Below are 17105 nucleotides of genomic sequence, written 5' to 3' on the forward strand. Positions count from 1 at the left end.
GTGATTATTGACTCCCCAGGACTCTTCTGAAGAAGAGCACTATGGGGCAGTATTTTTTGAGATGCACTTTGCATATCATTGGTGCAGTCAAATAGCTCTTGCTGCTTGCTCACCACATTAAATACCACTGTAGTTACCTTAGGCTCAGGGGAATTACCTGGAGCAGACCCAGGACTATGGAGTGTTAAGCTCAGCCATCACATTCAGCTGGGATAGTTGAGCTAGCTCTTCAGAACATGTTAAGAAGGAAGCTGGAGCAACATTACTCACAAAGCTTTAAGGAGTGAAGTTATTTTCCACCTCAAAGACTTGAGCCCATTATTTCTAATGAGCCCTTATGGCTTACAGTTGAATTGAACCACTGCAGATGGGCCTCTCTCAGGTTTCAACCCAGAATGAGATCTTCTTCCTCATAAATCCTGATTTGTTGTTTTCTTATCACAGCATTGCACTTTTGAACTAAAGAGTACCTTAAATAATCCAACCCTTACAGCCTGCAAATACAAATGGTTATTGCATGGGAGCCCTTGGTGGAGCAGCTTGCAGGAAACGTGGTCCTGCAGCCTGAAAAGCTGCAAAAGCAAATACCACACAGCTCTACACTTACAAGTGCGTTCCTTCAGTTCCAGGATGTCATTATTGGCACAAGCCAGTTCCCTTATGAGCTGCCCATCATCTTCACTTTTAGCCAGCCAGCGATCACACTGGAAGCGAAAAGTCTTGTCCATGGCAGAATCCGTCACGTCAATATACTCCAAGTGCCACCCTGGAGCAATACCTTGCAAAACAATGAAATAAAAAAGGGTTTGATACTTTCATAGAGCTTGGGTGTGATACCTTTCCTTGGTAGCACCCTGTTGGTGCTAGAAATTGCTGGTATTTTGCTTCAGACAATGTCACCAGTGAGCACAATGTTGGCCTGATACCAAAAGCGATGCCAACGTATTGAAGACCATAATCTGACCCCCCTTCTAGAGTCAGCCCATGCTTTTGAGGAAGTCTGTAGAATAGAATAGAATAGAATAGAATAGAATAGAATAGAATAGAATGGAATGGAATGGAATTGAATTGAATTGACCAGGTTGGAAAAGACCTCAGAGATCATTGAGTCCAACCTATCACCCAAAACCATCTAATCAACTAAACCATGGCACCAAGTGGCACAACTTGAGACTGTGTCCTCTTGTTATGGTGCTGGGTGCTAGAGAGAAGAGACCAACCCCTTCCTGGCTACAACCTCCCTTCAGGTAGTTGTAGACAGCAAGAAGGTCTCCCCTGAGCCTCCTCTTCTCTAGGCTAAACAACCCCAGCCCCCTCAGCCTCTCCTTACAGGGCTGTGCTCAAGGCCTCTCCCCAGCCTTGTTGCCTTTCTCTGGACACATTCAAGTGTCTCAATGTCCTTCTTAAACTGAGGGGCCCAGAACTGGACACAGGACTGAAGGTGTGGTCTAACCAGTGCTGAGTACAGGGGCACAATGACCTCCCTGCTCCTGCTGGCCACACTGTTCTTGATGCATGCCAGATGTCCCAGTTCCTCAGTCATCCTTGTGGTGTTTCACTAGACTCTATCCTTGTCTCTCTTGAATTAAGAGGACAGTGCCATGTGCCAGTGACAAGACCCGTGCAAACACCACAGGTGCAACACCCAGGCAGGGGAGTTGGATGCACCAACCGAACATGCAGGAGTTCTTCCAGGCTCCAGTAGTAGGACAAAGCAGTGAGCAATGAGATCAAGACAGGATCAGTGCTAAGAAGCTATATCAGAAAAGTGAATGACATGCACATACCATCCTCCTTCTCCAGCCTGGTCCCAGCAGCTGCTCACCAGGAGAGATGCAACAAAGAAAACTACTTTTATATTGCAGGGGGAGGTGGACCAAAGCTGACTTTCTAACACATGGAGTTGAGGGCAATGCAAGCACAACGTGCAGCTTTTCCTGGTGTTCCCCACAAAAGATGTATTTATTAACTCTGGGATATTTAAAGAGCAAGCTCTGGGCTCTGTCAGGAGATTGACACTGAAACACGAATACCAGCAGGGTACCTGTGACACAAGGGTACCTCAGCATTCAACAAATCCAAGCATTCAACAAGTCCAAGTGCCAGGTGCTGCACTTTGGCCACAACAACCCCATGCAGAACTACAGGCTGGGGTCAGAGTGGCTGGAGAGCTGCCAAACAGAGAGGGACCTCGGGGTGCTGATTGACAACCACCTAAACATGAGCCAGAAGTGTGCCCAGCTAGCCAAGAAGGCCAATGGCATCCTGGCCTGCATCAGGAACAGTGTGGCCAGCAGGAGCAGGGAAGTCATTGTGCCCCTGTACACTGCACTGGTTAGGCCGCACCTCGAGTCCTGTGTCCAGTTCTGGGCCCCTCAGTTTAAGAAGGACATTGAGACACTTGAAGGTGTCCAGAGAAGGGCAACAAGGCTGGGGAGAGGCCTTGAGCACAGCCCTGTGAGGAGAGGCTGAGGGAGTTGGGGTTGCTTAGCCTGGAGAAGAGGAGGCTTAGGGGAGACCTCATTGCTCTCTACAACTACCTGAAGGAAGGTTGTAGCCAGGAAGGGGTTGGTCTCTTCTCTCTAGCACCCAGCACCATAACAAGAGGACACAGTCTCAAGTTGTGCCAGGGGAGGTGTAGGCTCGATATGAGGAGAAAGTTCTTCACTGAGAGAGTCGTTCACCATTGGGATGTGCTGCCCAGGGAGGTGGTGGAGTCACTGTCCCTGGAGGTGTTCAAGAGGGGACGGGATGTGGCACTTGGTGCCATGGTCTAGTCATGAGGTCTGTGGTGACAGGTTGGACTCGATGATCTTTGAGGTCTCTTCCAGCCTTGGTGATACTGTGATACTGTGATGCTGCGTGAAATCAAGGAGCTGGCTAGTTGCTGGTAGAAAACTGGTGCTGCTGCCTCAAAGCATCCTCCTGCCTGCTTTGAAGAAAAAAAACATACTTCTCCTCCCTCTCACCAGAACTATCCTTTTGTTTTCTCCATTTTCCTTCCTGATGGAGCTTACATTAAGAGACCTGGAAGCTGTAGAAGTGTCCTATACTGCCTTTCATTTCTCAAGAGAAATAATTCACCCCAGGGAAATGTTTTCCTGGTTGTGTCTAGAACCACACATCTTCTTACCCCATCCATGTCCCCTGGTGCCAGAAAAGATGCCACATCAAAGGCTTCATTGCCACAGCATTAAACCCCATTTAAAAGCTGGTATGGAAATGGAAGGATTGGTTCAGGGCTGAAGGAAATAATTTTGTTTAAGTACACAAGGTATTGTTTTTCTCTTGTTGCAGACCAGGGTAATACACATTTAATTTATTTCTGCATTGATCTGTAAAAAATGCAAAGTTTAGTAATGCCCAGAGTCTAAATGCAAGATTTCCCCTCCACTGAACTGAATCTGCGTGTCGGGCAAAACATCACTGGAAGCAGAGAAACTGTGTGTGCAGAACCAGTTTTCAGGTGGTGAAACTCTTGTTCCTGTGTGGTGTTGGCAGAGCAATGGGCTCAGGGATATTACAGTACCTAAAAACACAAACCACAAACAAAATGGAAGGGAACTACATCCCATGTGGAGGTAACACCAAAGGCACCAAATCCTCAGGGTAAGCTGGTTTGTGGAGTAGGCATCAATAAAATAATGAGGAAGAGGAGCCAGGAAAGTGGTGTGGATGTAGCAGTGTGGAAGAACTTTTCTAGCTCCTGTACACTGGTCACACAGTCTGGCTGTGCAGGAGAAACTGGAGGATCTCTGCAGCAGTGGCTCATCAGGCTTTATCGGGTGATGGGTTGTACTTGATGATGTCAAAGGTCTTTTCCAAGGTGGTTAATTCTGTTCTATTCTGCTCCTTAAATACTGTTCAATGGTGGATCCTGACCCACTGTGAAAGCCACAGCTGCTCTCCCACTCAACTTCTGATGCTTGCAGAAGAGCCAGAGCAGACCTGTTTGTAATCCTGTTGGCACCTCAACCAACAGTATGAGAAGAACGAGGGCTCAGGTAAAAAACAACCGCACAAACGCCTCCGAGAGCGTTGTGTCATTTTCTGCAGTGACCCTCCTCTGGGGCAGAAAGAAAGAAAGAGCACATGTCTGAGCCATTCGTGCTTGATTATGCAGGTTTTGGTATTTAGAATAGTTTGGCCACCACTGTGCCTTTGTAGAAGGTCTTCTGTAACCATAATGAGTCTTCAACGCCTGTAACAAAAGGTACTTCACTCCAGATCTGCTCAGCTGCCACCAAAATCCCCAACAGCAAACCTGCCCTAAGAAAACACATGTCTGTGCCATGCAGGCCCCTTAATGGTCTGCAGCTGGAAGTGACATTTTCAGTAGCATGCAAAACATTTCAAATGTAATTAGAGGAGGAGAAGAGCTCTGGGGCAAATGGAATCACTTTGCCTGCTTGATGCTGGCAGTTGCATAATTTAGTGTCACGCAGGGAAATGCATTCTCTTCCCCAAGCAGCCTTATCCAGGAGGGCTGTTATTTGTACCATTTATCCTCCTTTCTAAAAGAGTCCAAGCTGACAAACAGGGGATGCCCTGCAAGGACCCTTTGTGTGCATGTTTAAAGTCTTCACAGGACCATCTTGCCTTTTTCCCAGGTGATGCTTTCCCGATTTGGACAGACAGGTTGGACTGCAGGCTCCTTGTCATGCATTTCTGCAGTGATTAATGCAATTGAGTCTGATTTTAGAAGCAGTAGATGTAACACAGACAAGGACATCACCTCTTCATTTCACCAAAACTTCAGCTTGCAGTACAAGAAGTTTCCTTTGCACCTCCTGGAAGCAGCCACCACTCTCCCCAGCATGTGTTCACTCATAAAATATGAAGCTTTTCTGACACATGCAGAAACATGGGAGGGGTGGGGAAAAAGAGAAAGAACTCATGAGCCTGCAGTGTGCCCAGGCAGCCAAGAGGGCCAATGGCACCCTGGCCTGCATCAGGAACAGTGTGGCCAGCAGGAGCAGGGAGGTCATTCTGCCCCTGTACACTGCACTGGTTAGGCCACACCTTGAGTCCTGTGTCCAGTTCTGGGCTCCTCAGTTTAGGAAGGAGGTTGACTTGCTGGAACGAGTCCAGAGAAGGGCAACAAGGCTGGGGAGGGGTTTGGAGCACAGCCCTGTGAGGAGAGGCTGAGGGAGCTGCGGTTGCTTAGTCTGGAGAAGAGGAGACTCAGGGGTGACCTTGCTGTCTACAACTACCTGAAGGGAGGTTGTAGCCAGGTGGGGGTTGGTCTCTTCTCCCAGGCAACCAGTACCAGAACAAGAGGACACAATCTCAAGCTGCTCCAGGGGAGGTTTAGGCTGGAGGTGAGGAGGAAGTTTTACACAGAGGGAGTGATTGCCCATTGGAATGAGCTGCCTGGAGAGGTGGTGGAGTCACCATCACTGGAGGTGTTTAGGAGGAGACTTGACAGGGCACTTGGTGCCATGGTTTAGTTGATCAGATGGTGTTGGGTGATAAGTTGGATGCAATGATCTTGAAGGTCTCTTCCAACCTGGTCTATTCTATTCTATTCTATTCTATTCTATTCTATTCTATTCTATTCTATTCTATTCTATGTCTGCTGAGTTCACCATTCACCAGGCACCTGGTTCCTGACCTTGCTTTAGTGAATATTAAGCGTAAGTTTTGAAGGGACAGCTGGTGGGATCCAGTCATTGCTGGAAAAACCACGTCCATGCTTGGATGCAGACACCTCCATGAAAGTTAAACTTTCTCCACTGTTTGCAGCCATATTTGTTGATTTCCCCTTCTCTCTCTCTCTGTAGCAGATCTTCTTTAGTTTGGTTTTGAAAGCAGTTGATGCTTGGTCAAGGATAATAGTCATTAAGGGTGCTTTTGTTCCCACAGGAGGAAAAGAAAAGTCCTGCTTGAGACATTGGCTGCTGAGGGGCCAGTAAAGAATTGCTGCTGCCCAGCCATTTACAACAGTAGACCAGCACTGCTCAGCTCCCTAAATGAATTCTTGGTTTTAGTCTCTTCACAGGCAAATCCAATCCATTAACACTTGCCTACATGCCTGGTGTCCATTTTGGATCCTTAGACAATGGGTTAGCCTACAGGGCACCAGGCCTTTTGGTGTCAGATGGGAGTCACCTTTCTCAAAGGAGAAGTAAGGTCTTTGTCCAGGAACTTGCCTAAGTCATTCACAGGGCCTTAAACAAAGCTGGGGAGGGGTCTGGAGCACAGCCCTGTGAGGAGAGGCTGAGGGAGCTGCGGTTGCTTAGCCTGGAGAAGAGGAGGCTCAGGGGAGACCTTCTTGCTCTCTGCAACTACCTGAAGGGAGGTTGTAGACAGGAGGGGGTTGGTCTCTTCTCCCAGGCACCCAGCACCAGAACAAGAGGACACCGTCTCAAGCTGCGCCAGGGGAGGTTCAGGTTGGAGGTTAGGAAGAAGTTCTTCCCAGCAAGAGAGATTGGCCATTGGAATGTGCTGCCCAGGGAGGTGGTGGAGTCACCATCACTGGAGGTGTTTAGGAAGAGCCTGGATGAGGTACTTGGTGCCATGGTTTAGTTGATCAGATGGTGTTGGGTGATAGGTTGGACTTGATGATCTCAAAGGTATTTTCCAACCTGGTTAATTCTATTCTGTTCTAAACTATATGTGAAGGGGAGGGTGAAGAAATCAGTCTTGCCTGTGACAAGCAGTGGGTTGATTCACAGTGGTTAGAGGGAGATGGTGCTAGTATGGACCCCATGCCAAGATGTGCTGGGGACACTGAAACACAGTCAAAATCCAGTGGAGGTGAGCTGGGGGCTCTTGAGACAGTAGAAGTTAAAGAGGAAACTCCCATGAAATACCTAAAGGGAATCAAAGAGCATTCTACTAAGAAAGTGATGCAGCAAACAGTGCAGCTGAAGTGCCTCCACAAGAACACAGGCAGCACAGGCAATAAACAGGAGTTAGAAGGTACTGTGCTGCTAGAAAACTATGACCCAACTGCCATCACTGAAACATGGTAGGATGAATCCCACGACTAGAGTGTGACTATCAATGGTAACAGGCTGCTCAGAAGAGACAAGGTGAGGAAGGAGGGGAGTAGGTGTTACCCTCTGTGTCAAGAAATGGATAGAGTGTGAAAAGATGCCCCTGAAGAACTGCCATGAGCAGGTAGAAAGTCTATGAGTAAGAATTAGAGAAAAAGGCAGCAAAGGGAACCTTGTGGTCATCATCTACTACTGGCCACCTGATCAAGGAGCCACTGATGAAGCCTTCTTGCTCCAGATACAGCAGGTATCACACTTGCAGGCTCTTCTACTGGGGACTTCAGCTACTCTGACATGTGCTGGAAAAATAGCATTGGAAGCTGTAGGCAATCCAGGAGACCCCTGGAGTGCCCTGATGATGATTTCTTAAGCCAGGGAATAGACAGCCCTATTGGTGCCATGGTGCAGTTGATTAGATGGTGTTGGTTGATGGGTTGGACGCGATGATCTTGAAGGTCTCCTCCAACCTGGTCTATTCTATTCTATTCTATTCTATTCTATTCTATTCTATTCTATTCTATTCTATTCTATTCTATTCTATTCTATTCTATTCTATTTTATTCTGGGATTCAATGCTTGATCTGATGGTGAGCAATGCAGGTAAGCTTATCAGAGATGTCAAGATTGGTGGCAGCCTGGGCTGCAGTCATCAGGCACTGGTGGAATTTGCAGTCCTAAGGGATGTGAGATAGCCAAGCTGCTCTGAATATTAGGAGAGCAAACTTCCAGCTCTTCAAGGTGTTAATCAATAGGAGCCTCTGGGAAATGGTCCTCAGTGATAAGGGAGCAGAACAGATTTTCAAGGACAGTCTTCCATAGAGCAGAAGAGCTCTCCATCCCCAGGTCTAAGAAATTAGGCAAGGAAGAGAGGAGACCATCGTGGCTGAGTTGAGACTTGCTGGTCAAACTAAAAGACATGAAGGGACTGTACAGGTAGTCTGAGCAGGGACAGGTAACCTGGGAAGTACACTGCCTTATTGTCTAGGGATAAGGTCATGAAGGCCAAGGCAGAACTGGAGCTGAACTTGGTAAGGGATGTAAAGAAAAATAAGGGCTTCTACCAGCAAAGGAAGGTGAGAGAAAGCAAACACCCTCTAATGAGCAGAAATGGAAAGCTGATGTCAACAGACTAGAAGAAGGCTGGGTTAATAACCTTTTTGTCTTGGTCTTCACTGGCAACCTTACTCCTCACACCTCCTGAGTTGACAGATCAATAGGTGAGGACCACAAGGGTCCCTTCCCACTGGAAGGGAAGATCAGGTTTGGGACCACCCGAAGAACCTGAAGATACATAAATACATAAATCTAAAGAGCATGGAGGGAATTGGCTGATGTAGTTGTCAAGCCACTCATGCCATGGGGGTCAGGTGAGGTCCCTGGGGACTGGAGGAAGGGAAAGGTTGTGTCCATTTTGAAAAAAAGTGAAAAAGAGGACTCTGCAGGTTACTGACTTGTGCTTGGCAAATCATGGAACAGATACTCCTAGAAGGTATGCTGAAGCACAAAGAGGACGGAGAAGGGATTTGAGACAGCCAGCATGGCTTCACCAAGGGCAGCTCCCTCCTGACTGATCAGCGGGCAAGGGAAGACCAACAAGTGTGACCTATCTGGACTTCTGTAAAGCCTTTGACACAGACCCACACAACATCCATCTCTCTAAACTGGACACATGGATTCAATAGGTGGACTGTTTGGTAGACAAGAAATTGGTTGGATGGTCACATCCAAAGCGGTAGTGGTCAATGGCTTGATGTCCAGATGGAGATTGGTGACAAGCACTGTCCCTCAGGGGTATGTATTAGGGCCAGTGCTGTTTGATAGCTTCATCAGTGATACAGACAGCAAGACTGGGTGGGCTCTCAGCAAGACTGCAGATTTCACTGAGCTGACTGCTGCAGCTGATATGCCAGAGGGATGGGATGTCATCCAGAGAGACCTAGACAGGCTGGCAAAGTGGGCTCAGGTGAACCTCATGAGGCTCAATAAGGCAAAGTGTAAGATCCTGCACCTAGGTTGCAGCAATCTTCTCTAGCATTGTAGGCTAGGGGATGATGAGATCAAGAATAGTCCTGCAGTTTAAAAGGACTTGGGGGAACTGGTGGATGAGAAGCTGGACATAAGCCAGCAATGTGCAGCTGCATCTAGAAGGCCAGTCACATCCTGGGCTGCATCAAAAGATGCGTGGACAGTAGGTTGAGAGAGGTGATTCTGCCCATTCTATTCTGCACTGGTGAAATTCTACCTGTGTCAAGCACTTGGGCCCTCAACACAAGGAAGATAGGGGGTAGGTTCAGAAGAGGGCCACAGAAGTGATCAGAGGGCTGGAGCACCTCTCCTACGAGGGCAGGCTGAGAGAGCTGGGACTGTTCAACCTGGAGAAGGGAAGGCTCCCAGGAACACCTCAAAACTGCATTTCAGTATCTGATGGGGGGCCTGCAGGAAGGCTGGGGAAGGACAACTAAGAAGAGCTTGTAGTGATAGGATGAGGGGCAATGGCTTAAACTGAAGCAGAGTAGATTTAAGCTAGACAGCAGGAGGAAGTTCTTTACAATGAGTGTAATGACCTACTGGAACAGGCTGCCTAGAGAAGTGGTGGAGGCCCCATCCCTGGAGGTATTCAAGGTCAAACTTGATGGGACCCTGAGCAACCTGATCTACTTAAACATGTACCTGCTCACTGCAGTGGTGTTGGCCAAGATGGCTTTTGACTTCCAAGCTAATACATTCTGTGATTCTATGAACATGGTGGGAGTTTTGATAGCACTGTCAGGTTGCTAGGAATGGAGTGTTAATTGTGAGGCATTAAAATCATGGCATCTAGCTTTGCATCAGTACATCTCAAAACACTTTAAGAAGGTGAATAATTTTTATCCCTAATTTACATAATTGAAAATGAAGTACAGGGATGTGATTTACACAAGGTCATTCAGCAAGCCAGTGGCAGCATAAAAATAGATTCATTTTTGTATATCTCTCCTTCAGGATCATGTTAGTTCACACCACCACATTTCTCATCAAAGAAGACAGGCAATGCAAAACCTCTCACAGCCTCTGACAAAGCAAGAGATTAGCACTTGGGACAGTTTTAGAAAACAGGTCCCCTGCTCCCCCTCCTCTGTAGTCTATTTGACTTGTTCAGTCCAGGATTTGACTCACATCAAAACTGCTCATAAATTACTCTCAGAGAAAAATCCACCCCCATCCTACAGATAAACTATTTTGATGGAAAAAAAAACACATACCAAACCCCCCCCCCAACTCCTCCCCCCAAAAATGAATTAACAACTCAGCAAGAAGATACAGCAGCTTCTCAGATTAGATCCTTATGACTTAAGTACATTTTGTGTTTTATTGAGGAATACTTGATACAAAAAAAAAACCCTTTAGCAAAGGTGAAGGATAATTTGTCCCAAGAGGAGCAAAGAAGGCTTGCAGAGAAGAGAATCTTTAGCAGAACTAATAATTCCACAGCTATATTTGACCTTTTGGGCTCTTTCCACTCTGAAGTGAAGAGCTCTGCAGTACAGGAGATTGAGAAGAAATGAATGACTCTGCAGGTTTAACACTGAAGTCTTCATCTTCGCTCCAAATCTACCATTTCATTGGCCTCTGTCTCTGTTTTGGGTTACTCTTTTGCTTTGTTTTTGGTTTTCTTTTTTTCTACTTTATGGCAAATCTGGACTGTGAGATCTTGGCTGCATCTTCTGCTTGTGCCATGATGTAGCACATCTTTGTGACAGAACAACTGACTGCAAGGAAAAAATTACCACTGAAGAGAACAGTGGTATGGCATGTGAGGAGGGGTCTGTGTGTTGCTGTTGAGGTCTTCCAAGGGGCCAGGTTTGGGCAATGTGAAAGACTAAGCAGCTGTGGCACTTGCCAGCATGCCACACAGGTCTGCCAGCTTGCATGCCTGTTTGTACCTTGTCTACGCCTTTGACTTGAATAGAATAGAATAGAATAGAATAGAATAGAATAGGTTAGGAAAAGACCTTTGAGATCATCAAGTCCAACGTATCACCCAACACCATCTAATCAACTAAACCATGGCACCAAGCACCCCATCCAGTCTCCTCCTGAACACCTCCAGTGATGGTGACTCCACCACCTCCCTGGGCAGCACATCCCAATGGACAATCTCTCTTGCTGGGAAGAGCTTCTTCCTAACACCCAGCCTAAACGTCTGCTGGCACAGCTTGAGACTGTGTCCTCTTGTTCTGGTCCATCCAGAAAGATACAGGAGTTCACACTGTTTTCCTCTATACAGAGCCATCAGCAAAAGAGGGGTGGTGATGGATTCTTTTCTATGTGAGCACTTTTATAAATTTATTTCTCTTTCTCTTTTCATTTAAATCATATTAACAGATCAACAGAGTTTGTGAGGCAACAGCTAAGCAATGAGATGAGATCTTAGAAAAGCCCTTCTCAAGTCTGGTAGCCAAACAAATCCTTACAAAGGGCTAAAAAAAGCAGGCCTTTAGGTTTCTTTTAGTAAGTTACATCCTACAAGTGCCCAAAGGCTTGGAGTCACATCTGTGAATTGCAGCAACACATCTCTGGAAGGCCATGAGCTCTGAGTTTAAGAGCTACACAATTTAAGATCTGATCTAAGATGTTGTAGTTCCTTCAGAGAAGGAAAAGGAAAAACAAGGGTATACTAACATTTTTGAGGTGGGTCCTGAGCAAGAAATGGGTGTATTTCTTCATTTGGAAGAGCCACCAAAAGGAGTTGCTGGGCATTTAGGCTGTTTAAAACTCAATTATTCGAGAATAGGATAGAATGGAATGGAATGGAATGGAATGGAATGGAATGGAATGGAATGGAATGGAATGGAATAGAATAGAATAGAATAGAATAGAATAGAATAGAATAGAATAGAATAGAATTAACCAGGTTGGAAGAGACCTTTGAGATCATTGAGTCCAACCTATCACCCAACACCATCTAATCAACTCAACCATGGCACCAAGTGCCTCATCCAGGCTCCTCCTAAACACCTCCAGTGATGGTGACTCCACCACATCCCTGGGCAGCATGTTCCAATGGCCAATCTCTCTTTCTGTGATGAACTTCTTCCTAACATCCAGCCTAAACCTCCCCTAGCACAGCTTGAGACTGTGTCCTCTTGTGGTGCTGGTTGCCTCGGAGAAGAGACCAACCCCCACCTGGCTTCGACCTCCCTTCAGGTAGCTGTAGGCAGCAAGAAGGTCTCTCCTGAGCCTCCTCTTCTCCAGGCTAAGCAACCCCAGCTCCCTCAGCCTCTCCTCACAGGGCTGTGCTCCAGACCCCTCCCCAGCTTTGTTGCCCTTCTCTGGACACCTTCCAGCAACTCAACATCTTTACTAAACTGAGGGGCCCAGAACTGGACACAGGACTCAAGGTGTGGCCTAACCAATGCTGAGGACAGGGCAGAATGACCTCCCTGCTCCTGCTGGCCACACTGTTCCTGATGCAGGCAGCTGGCCTCATGGCAGCTGGTGTAACTGAATGGAGGGCCCTGTTGAGGCAGAGAAGTTGGGCTGCATAACCTTGTTACTTACTTCTGTCTTTGCTGCTATAATAACATAGTCTGCTCTGTCCATAATTAGACTCTTCCTGGCTCCCCTTAGCTGATGGCAACTGAGATAATCAAGAATCTGAAATTAATGACTTTACAAAGACCTCTTATCATCTGAGTTCAAATCTACTCAGGCAGATGAGGGAGCTAAATCCAGATTTCCCATATCTCCTTGTTCTAAGGAGGAAAAAGCAAAAAAGGAAAGTAAAGCTTTTCCTAGGGAAAAAAATTCCATTACTGAGATACTGAGAAACTTCAAGTCATTCTTCCAGAATGGTGATTTAGGCCTTAAACCAGAGAAAAAATTGAAGCCTATATTTAGAAAGCCAACATTTCTAAAGACCTGCAGATACTGATCTTGCATAAATGTAGAAGTAAATGAACTGAGATATGAGAAAATACACAGTGCCTATCTGAGATCAGGAGATGAGGAGTCTGGAAATGATTAAATTTGCTCAGGGAGTCCAAATATATTAGGCTGAACATCAGTATCTCAAAGTAAACAGGGGCAAGGCAATAAGACATGCAGCAAAACTTTAAACTAAATTACATTTGCAGCAATTCATTGTTACCAGGCTCTCACTGGTGAGCTCTAAACATCTAACAAACATCAGGAACAAGTTCCTTGAAATTGCAGTTGTGAAGTCTCCAAATTGCCCCTTTTCCAATGAGCACTGGCTTCATCAGTAATCAATTTTAGTGAAGTCAAACAAATTAGGTGGGAACGTAGCTCCTCCTTTCTATCTCATACATAGATGCCACTCAGCAGTTTTTGTAGGGAAAATGGCATTTAAAAAGCATTAAAGAGGAACCATAAAACTGACATGCTTTTCCAGAGGAGGCAAACACAGTGCTTGCAGTTTAAAGGCCTTCTGACAGTCTTTTCTGTTGCAATTACTCTCTCCTTAACTCTGAACACCCTGCTGCAGTCACGTTTCAGTGAAAGGATAAACAGAAGTGGGATGTGAGCTGAGAGTGAAGCCACTACAGCAAAATTTCACTGATGGGGATGGATGTTGAACTGCACATCATGTCAAAGTAGCCACCTTGGCCAACCTGTTTAAATATGTTTTACCTGGAATGGTGGGACCAGGTGAAGCCTGAAAGAAAAAGCAGCTCTGTGATGGTTAGTAGCTCCCTTAACTAGCCCATAGGTGACAGACACTTAATGTGCATCTAAAAGGGCTGATGTTGCCATTAAGGCTGTTTATTAAGAAAATTAGGAGAAGGATAGGATAGGATAGGATAGGATAGGATAGGATAGGATAGGATAGGATAGGATAGGATAGGATAGGATAGGATAAGATAAACCAGGTTGGAAGAGACCTTTGAGATCATCCAGTCCAACCTATCACCCAGCACCATCTAAGCAACTAAACCATGGCACCAAGTGCCTCATCCAGGCTCTTCCTAAACACCTCTAGTGATGGTGACTCTACCACCTCCTGGGCAGCACATTCCAATGGCCAATCTCTCTTTCTGGGAAGAACAACTTCCTAACCTCCAGCCTAAACCTCCCCTGGCACAGCTTGAGACTGTGTCCTCTTGTTCTGGTGCTGGTTGCCTGGGAGAAGAGACCAACCCCCACCTGGCTACAACCTCCCTTCAGGTAGTTGTAGACAGCAAGAAGGTCTCCCCTCAGCCTCCTCTTCTCCAGGCTAAGCAACCCCATCTCCATCAACTGTGTTCAAGTATTCAGAGTGTGAGGAGCAATGGGTTAAGCCAGTGTGAGGCTGAGTCTTCCACAGACTGTTTGCAGGGAAACTCTTTCGTCCAAAACGAGAAAACAAACCAAAACAAAACCCTAAGGAAAGAATGATCCACATCTGATGCCTCAAGGTAATGGTAAATACAAGCACATATTTATTTAATACCCATAGGCCCCCAAGCATCTGACAAAACCCATACAGCCCTCCAACCCCTGACCTCACTACTCCTTTACAAAAGGATAGAGCCAGGGATTTCTAACCAACTGCACAGCCAATTTATATAAATTATATAGAGAGGGCAGGCATATATGCAAAGGATAGCTCTAGCCTGGGATCTCAGCAGTAATAAATACTCTACCCACCCAACAAACTGTCATGCTGCATTGTGTGAAGTTTTAGATAGGATATGCCTTTTACATGACTAATGCAAGAACAATGAATACAACATATGTTATGATTTAAGCTACAGTTGTCCTTTCTTGGGGGAAAACCAAGGTCATTTTTGCTGAACAAAACCTGAGCATGTTGTTTGTACAAGGCTTTTAACCCTGCAGCTAGCTAGATTCTATTACTCATAAATGGAAAACACTGATATGAAGGGAATAAGGATATGTATTTTTATTCATAAATGTAAAGTATTTCTCAGGCTCTGCACACATGGTTTACTTTTTAGCTGGCTTGTGGTGGCTACCTGGGTACATGCCTAGCCCACAGCAAATGTAAGCTAACAGAGCCCATTTACTGCTTAGCCTAAGGCTGAGCACTGTTACTTGCCTTTGCCATCAATCAGGAGCATGCAGGTAGCAATTACCATAGCTCAGCTCAGCTCCAATGTGTATCAACAGCTCTTCAACCTGTATCAACAGCATCATCACTGGCACAGAGAAGATCCATCAAATCTCCTCCTGAACACCTCCAATGATGGTGACTCCACCACTTCCCCAGGCAGCCCATTCCAATGGGCAATCACTCTCTCTGTGTAGAACTTCTTCCTAACCTCCAGCCTAAACCTCCCCTGGTGCAGCCTGAGACTGTGTCCTCTTGTTCTGGTGTTGGTTGCCTGGGAGAAGAAACCAACCCCCACCTGTCTACAACCTCCCTTCAGGGAGTTGTAGAGAGCAAGAAGGTCTCCCCTGAGCCTCCTCTTCCCCAGGCTAAGCAACCCCAGCTCCCTCAGCCTCTCCTCACAGGGCTGTGTTCCAAGCCCCTCCCCAGATTCGTTGCCCTTCTCTGGACACCTTCCAGCAAGTCAACATCCTTGCTAAACTGAGGAGCCCAGAACAGGACACAGGACTCAAGGTGTAACAGCCATGTTAGGTGGAAGGTTGTATTTCACATATTTTACTTTTTTCTTTTGTTCCTTTTAATTAAAATAAGGAGGAAAACTTCCAGTGGAAGAGTCTGATCCAGGGGTAGCATCCAGAAGAGCCAGGATGAGGCACTTGGTGCCGTGGTTTAGTTGATCAGATGGTGTTGGGTGATAGGATGGACTCAATGATCTCAAAGGTCTTTTCCAACCTGGTCTATTCTATTCTATTCTATTCTATTCTATTCTATTCTATTCTATTCTATTCTATTCTATTCTATTCTATTCTATTCTATTCTATTCTATTCTATTCCGTTCCGTTCCGTTCCGTTCTTATATTAATGTTGCATGAGATGTACCTTTCCCTTGTTGTCAGCCACAACTTGGAGAAGTCATGGAAGTGATGGCCAGGATATTTCCATACTGATGTATCACAGAAGACCAGACACAAACCAGCTGCCCCTGTACAGCCATACTGCGTAGTGCAGCTGCCTTTTGTCCCTCAAACCAAACCATCTTGCTAATAGTAACCCAGATGAGCCTATGGGATCCATCAAGCATCAACTTTGTGGCAGTGGCAAGGGACTGCAATTAGTGAGCAGGTCATTGTTAGTGCAAGACCATCTCTTAGATGAAAATGAGATGGAGTGAGAGATCATCACAGCAGACCAAGTGACACACGTGTTACAAGAGGCTGCTTGGTGCCTGAATAACAACACAGATGGCTGTGAGAGTGGCACTCAGTGTTGCTCTGCTGTGTGTGAGGCAAGTTAGGGTGTCCAGCAGCAAGGAAATGTCAGAATCCCTTGCAGCAGGGCACTGTACACTCACCAGCTGATGCAATGATTCTAATAAAACCAGACACAGATCTTCACTGCTATCTTCTAAAGGTCACTATGTTATGCCAGGCTGCATTACCTCATATAGTTTGTCAGACAAGGAGTATAATCAGAACTCTGAATTTTAGGAAATCAAACTTTCATCTCTTCAAAGAGTTAGTCAACAGGACCCCAGGGACAGTGGAGCAGAGTGGAGCTGGACATTTTTCCATAAAGCCACAGAGCTCTTGATCCCCAGGTATAAGAAATCAGGGAAGGATCGGAGGAGACCGACCTGGCTGAACCAACATCTGCTGGTCAGACTGAAAAGCAAGAAGGAGCTGCACGGGCAGTTCAAGCAGGGACAACTAACCTGGGAAGAGTATAGGGATGCTGCCCAGTTGTGTAGGGATGTGGTCAGGAAGGCCATGGCAAAACTGGACCTGACCATGGCAAGGAATATGAAGAACAGCAACAAGGGCTTCTACAGGTGTGTCAACCAGAAACTTAAGAAAACATACCCTGCCTGATGAGTGAGAATGATGAGCTGGTAAGGGAATCATAGAATCAGAGAATTGTTGGAAGGGGCCTCAAGGATCACCCAGTCCCAACCTCCCTGCCATGGACAGCGACACCTCACACTACAGCAGGTTGCTCACAGCCACATCCAGCCTGGCCTTCAAACCCTCCAGGAATGAGGCTTCCACCACCTC

General features: G+C 46.3%; 1 protein-coding gene across 1 annotated transcript in view; it reads right to left on the bottom strand.

Moving 5' to 3' along the window:
- LOXHD1 (lipoxygenase homology PLAT domains 1) overlaps nucleotides 1–17105 on the bottom strand; it is a 196361-nt gene that overhangs the window by 9795 nt on the left and 169461 nt on the right. The window contains exon 37 of the mRNA XM_054177788.1: nucleotides 608–778. Within this exon, the coding sequence (XP_054033763.1) occupies nucleotides 608–778 (171 nt within the window). The remainder of the gene's footprint in view (nucleotides 1–607; nucleotides 779–17105) is intronic.

This window comes from Dryobates pubescens, chromosome Z, assembly GCF_014839835.1.
Source record: "Dryobates pubescens isolate bDryPub1 chromosome Z, bDryPub1.pri, whole genome shotgun sequence".
Classification (NCBI taxonomy): Eukaryota; Metazoa; Chordata; class Aves; order Piciformes; family Picidae; genus Dryobates; species Dryobates pubescens.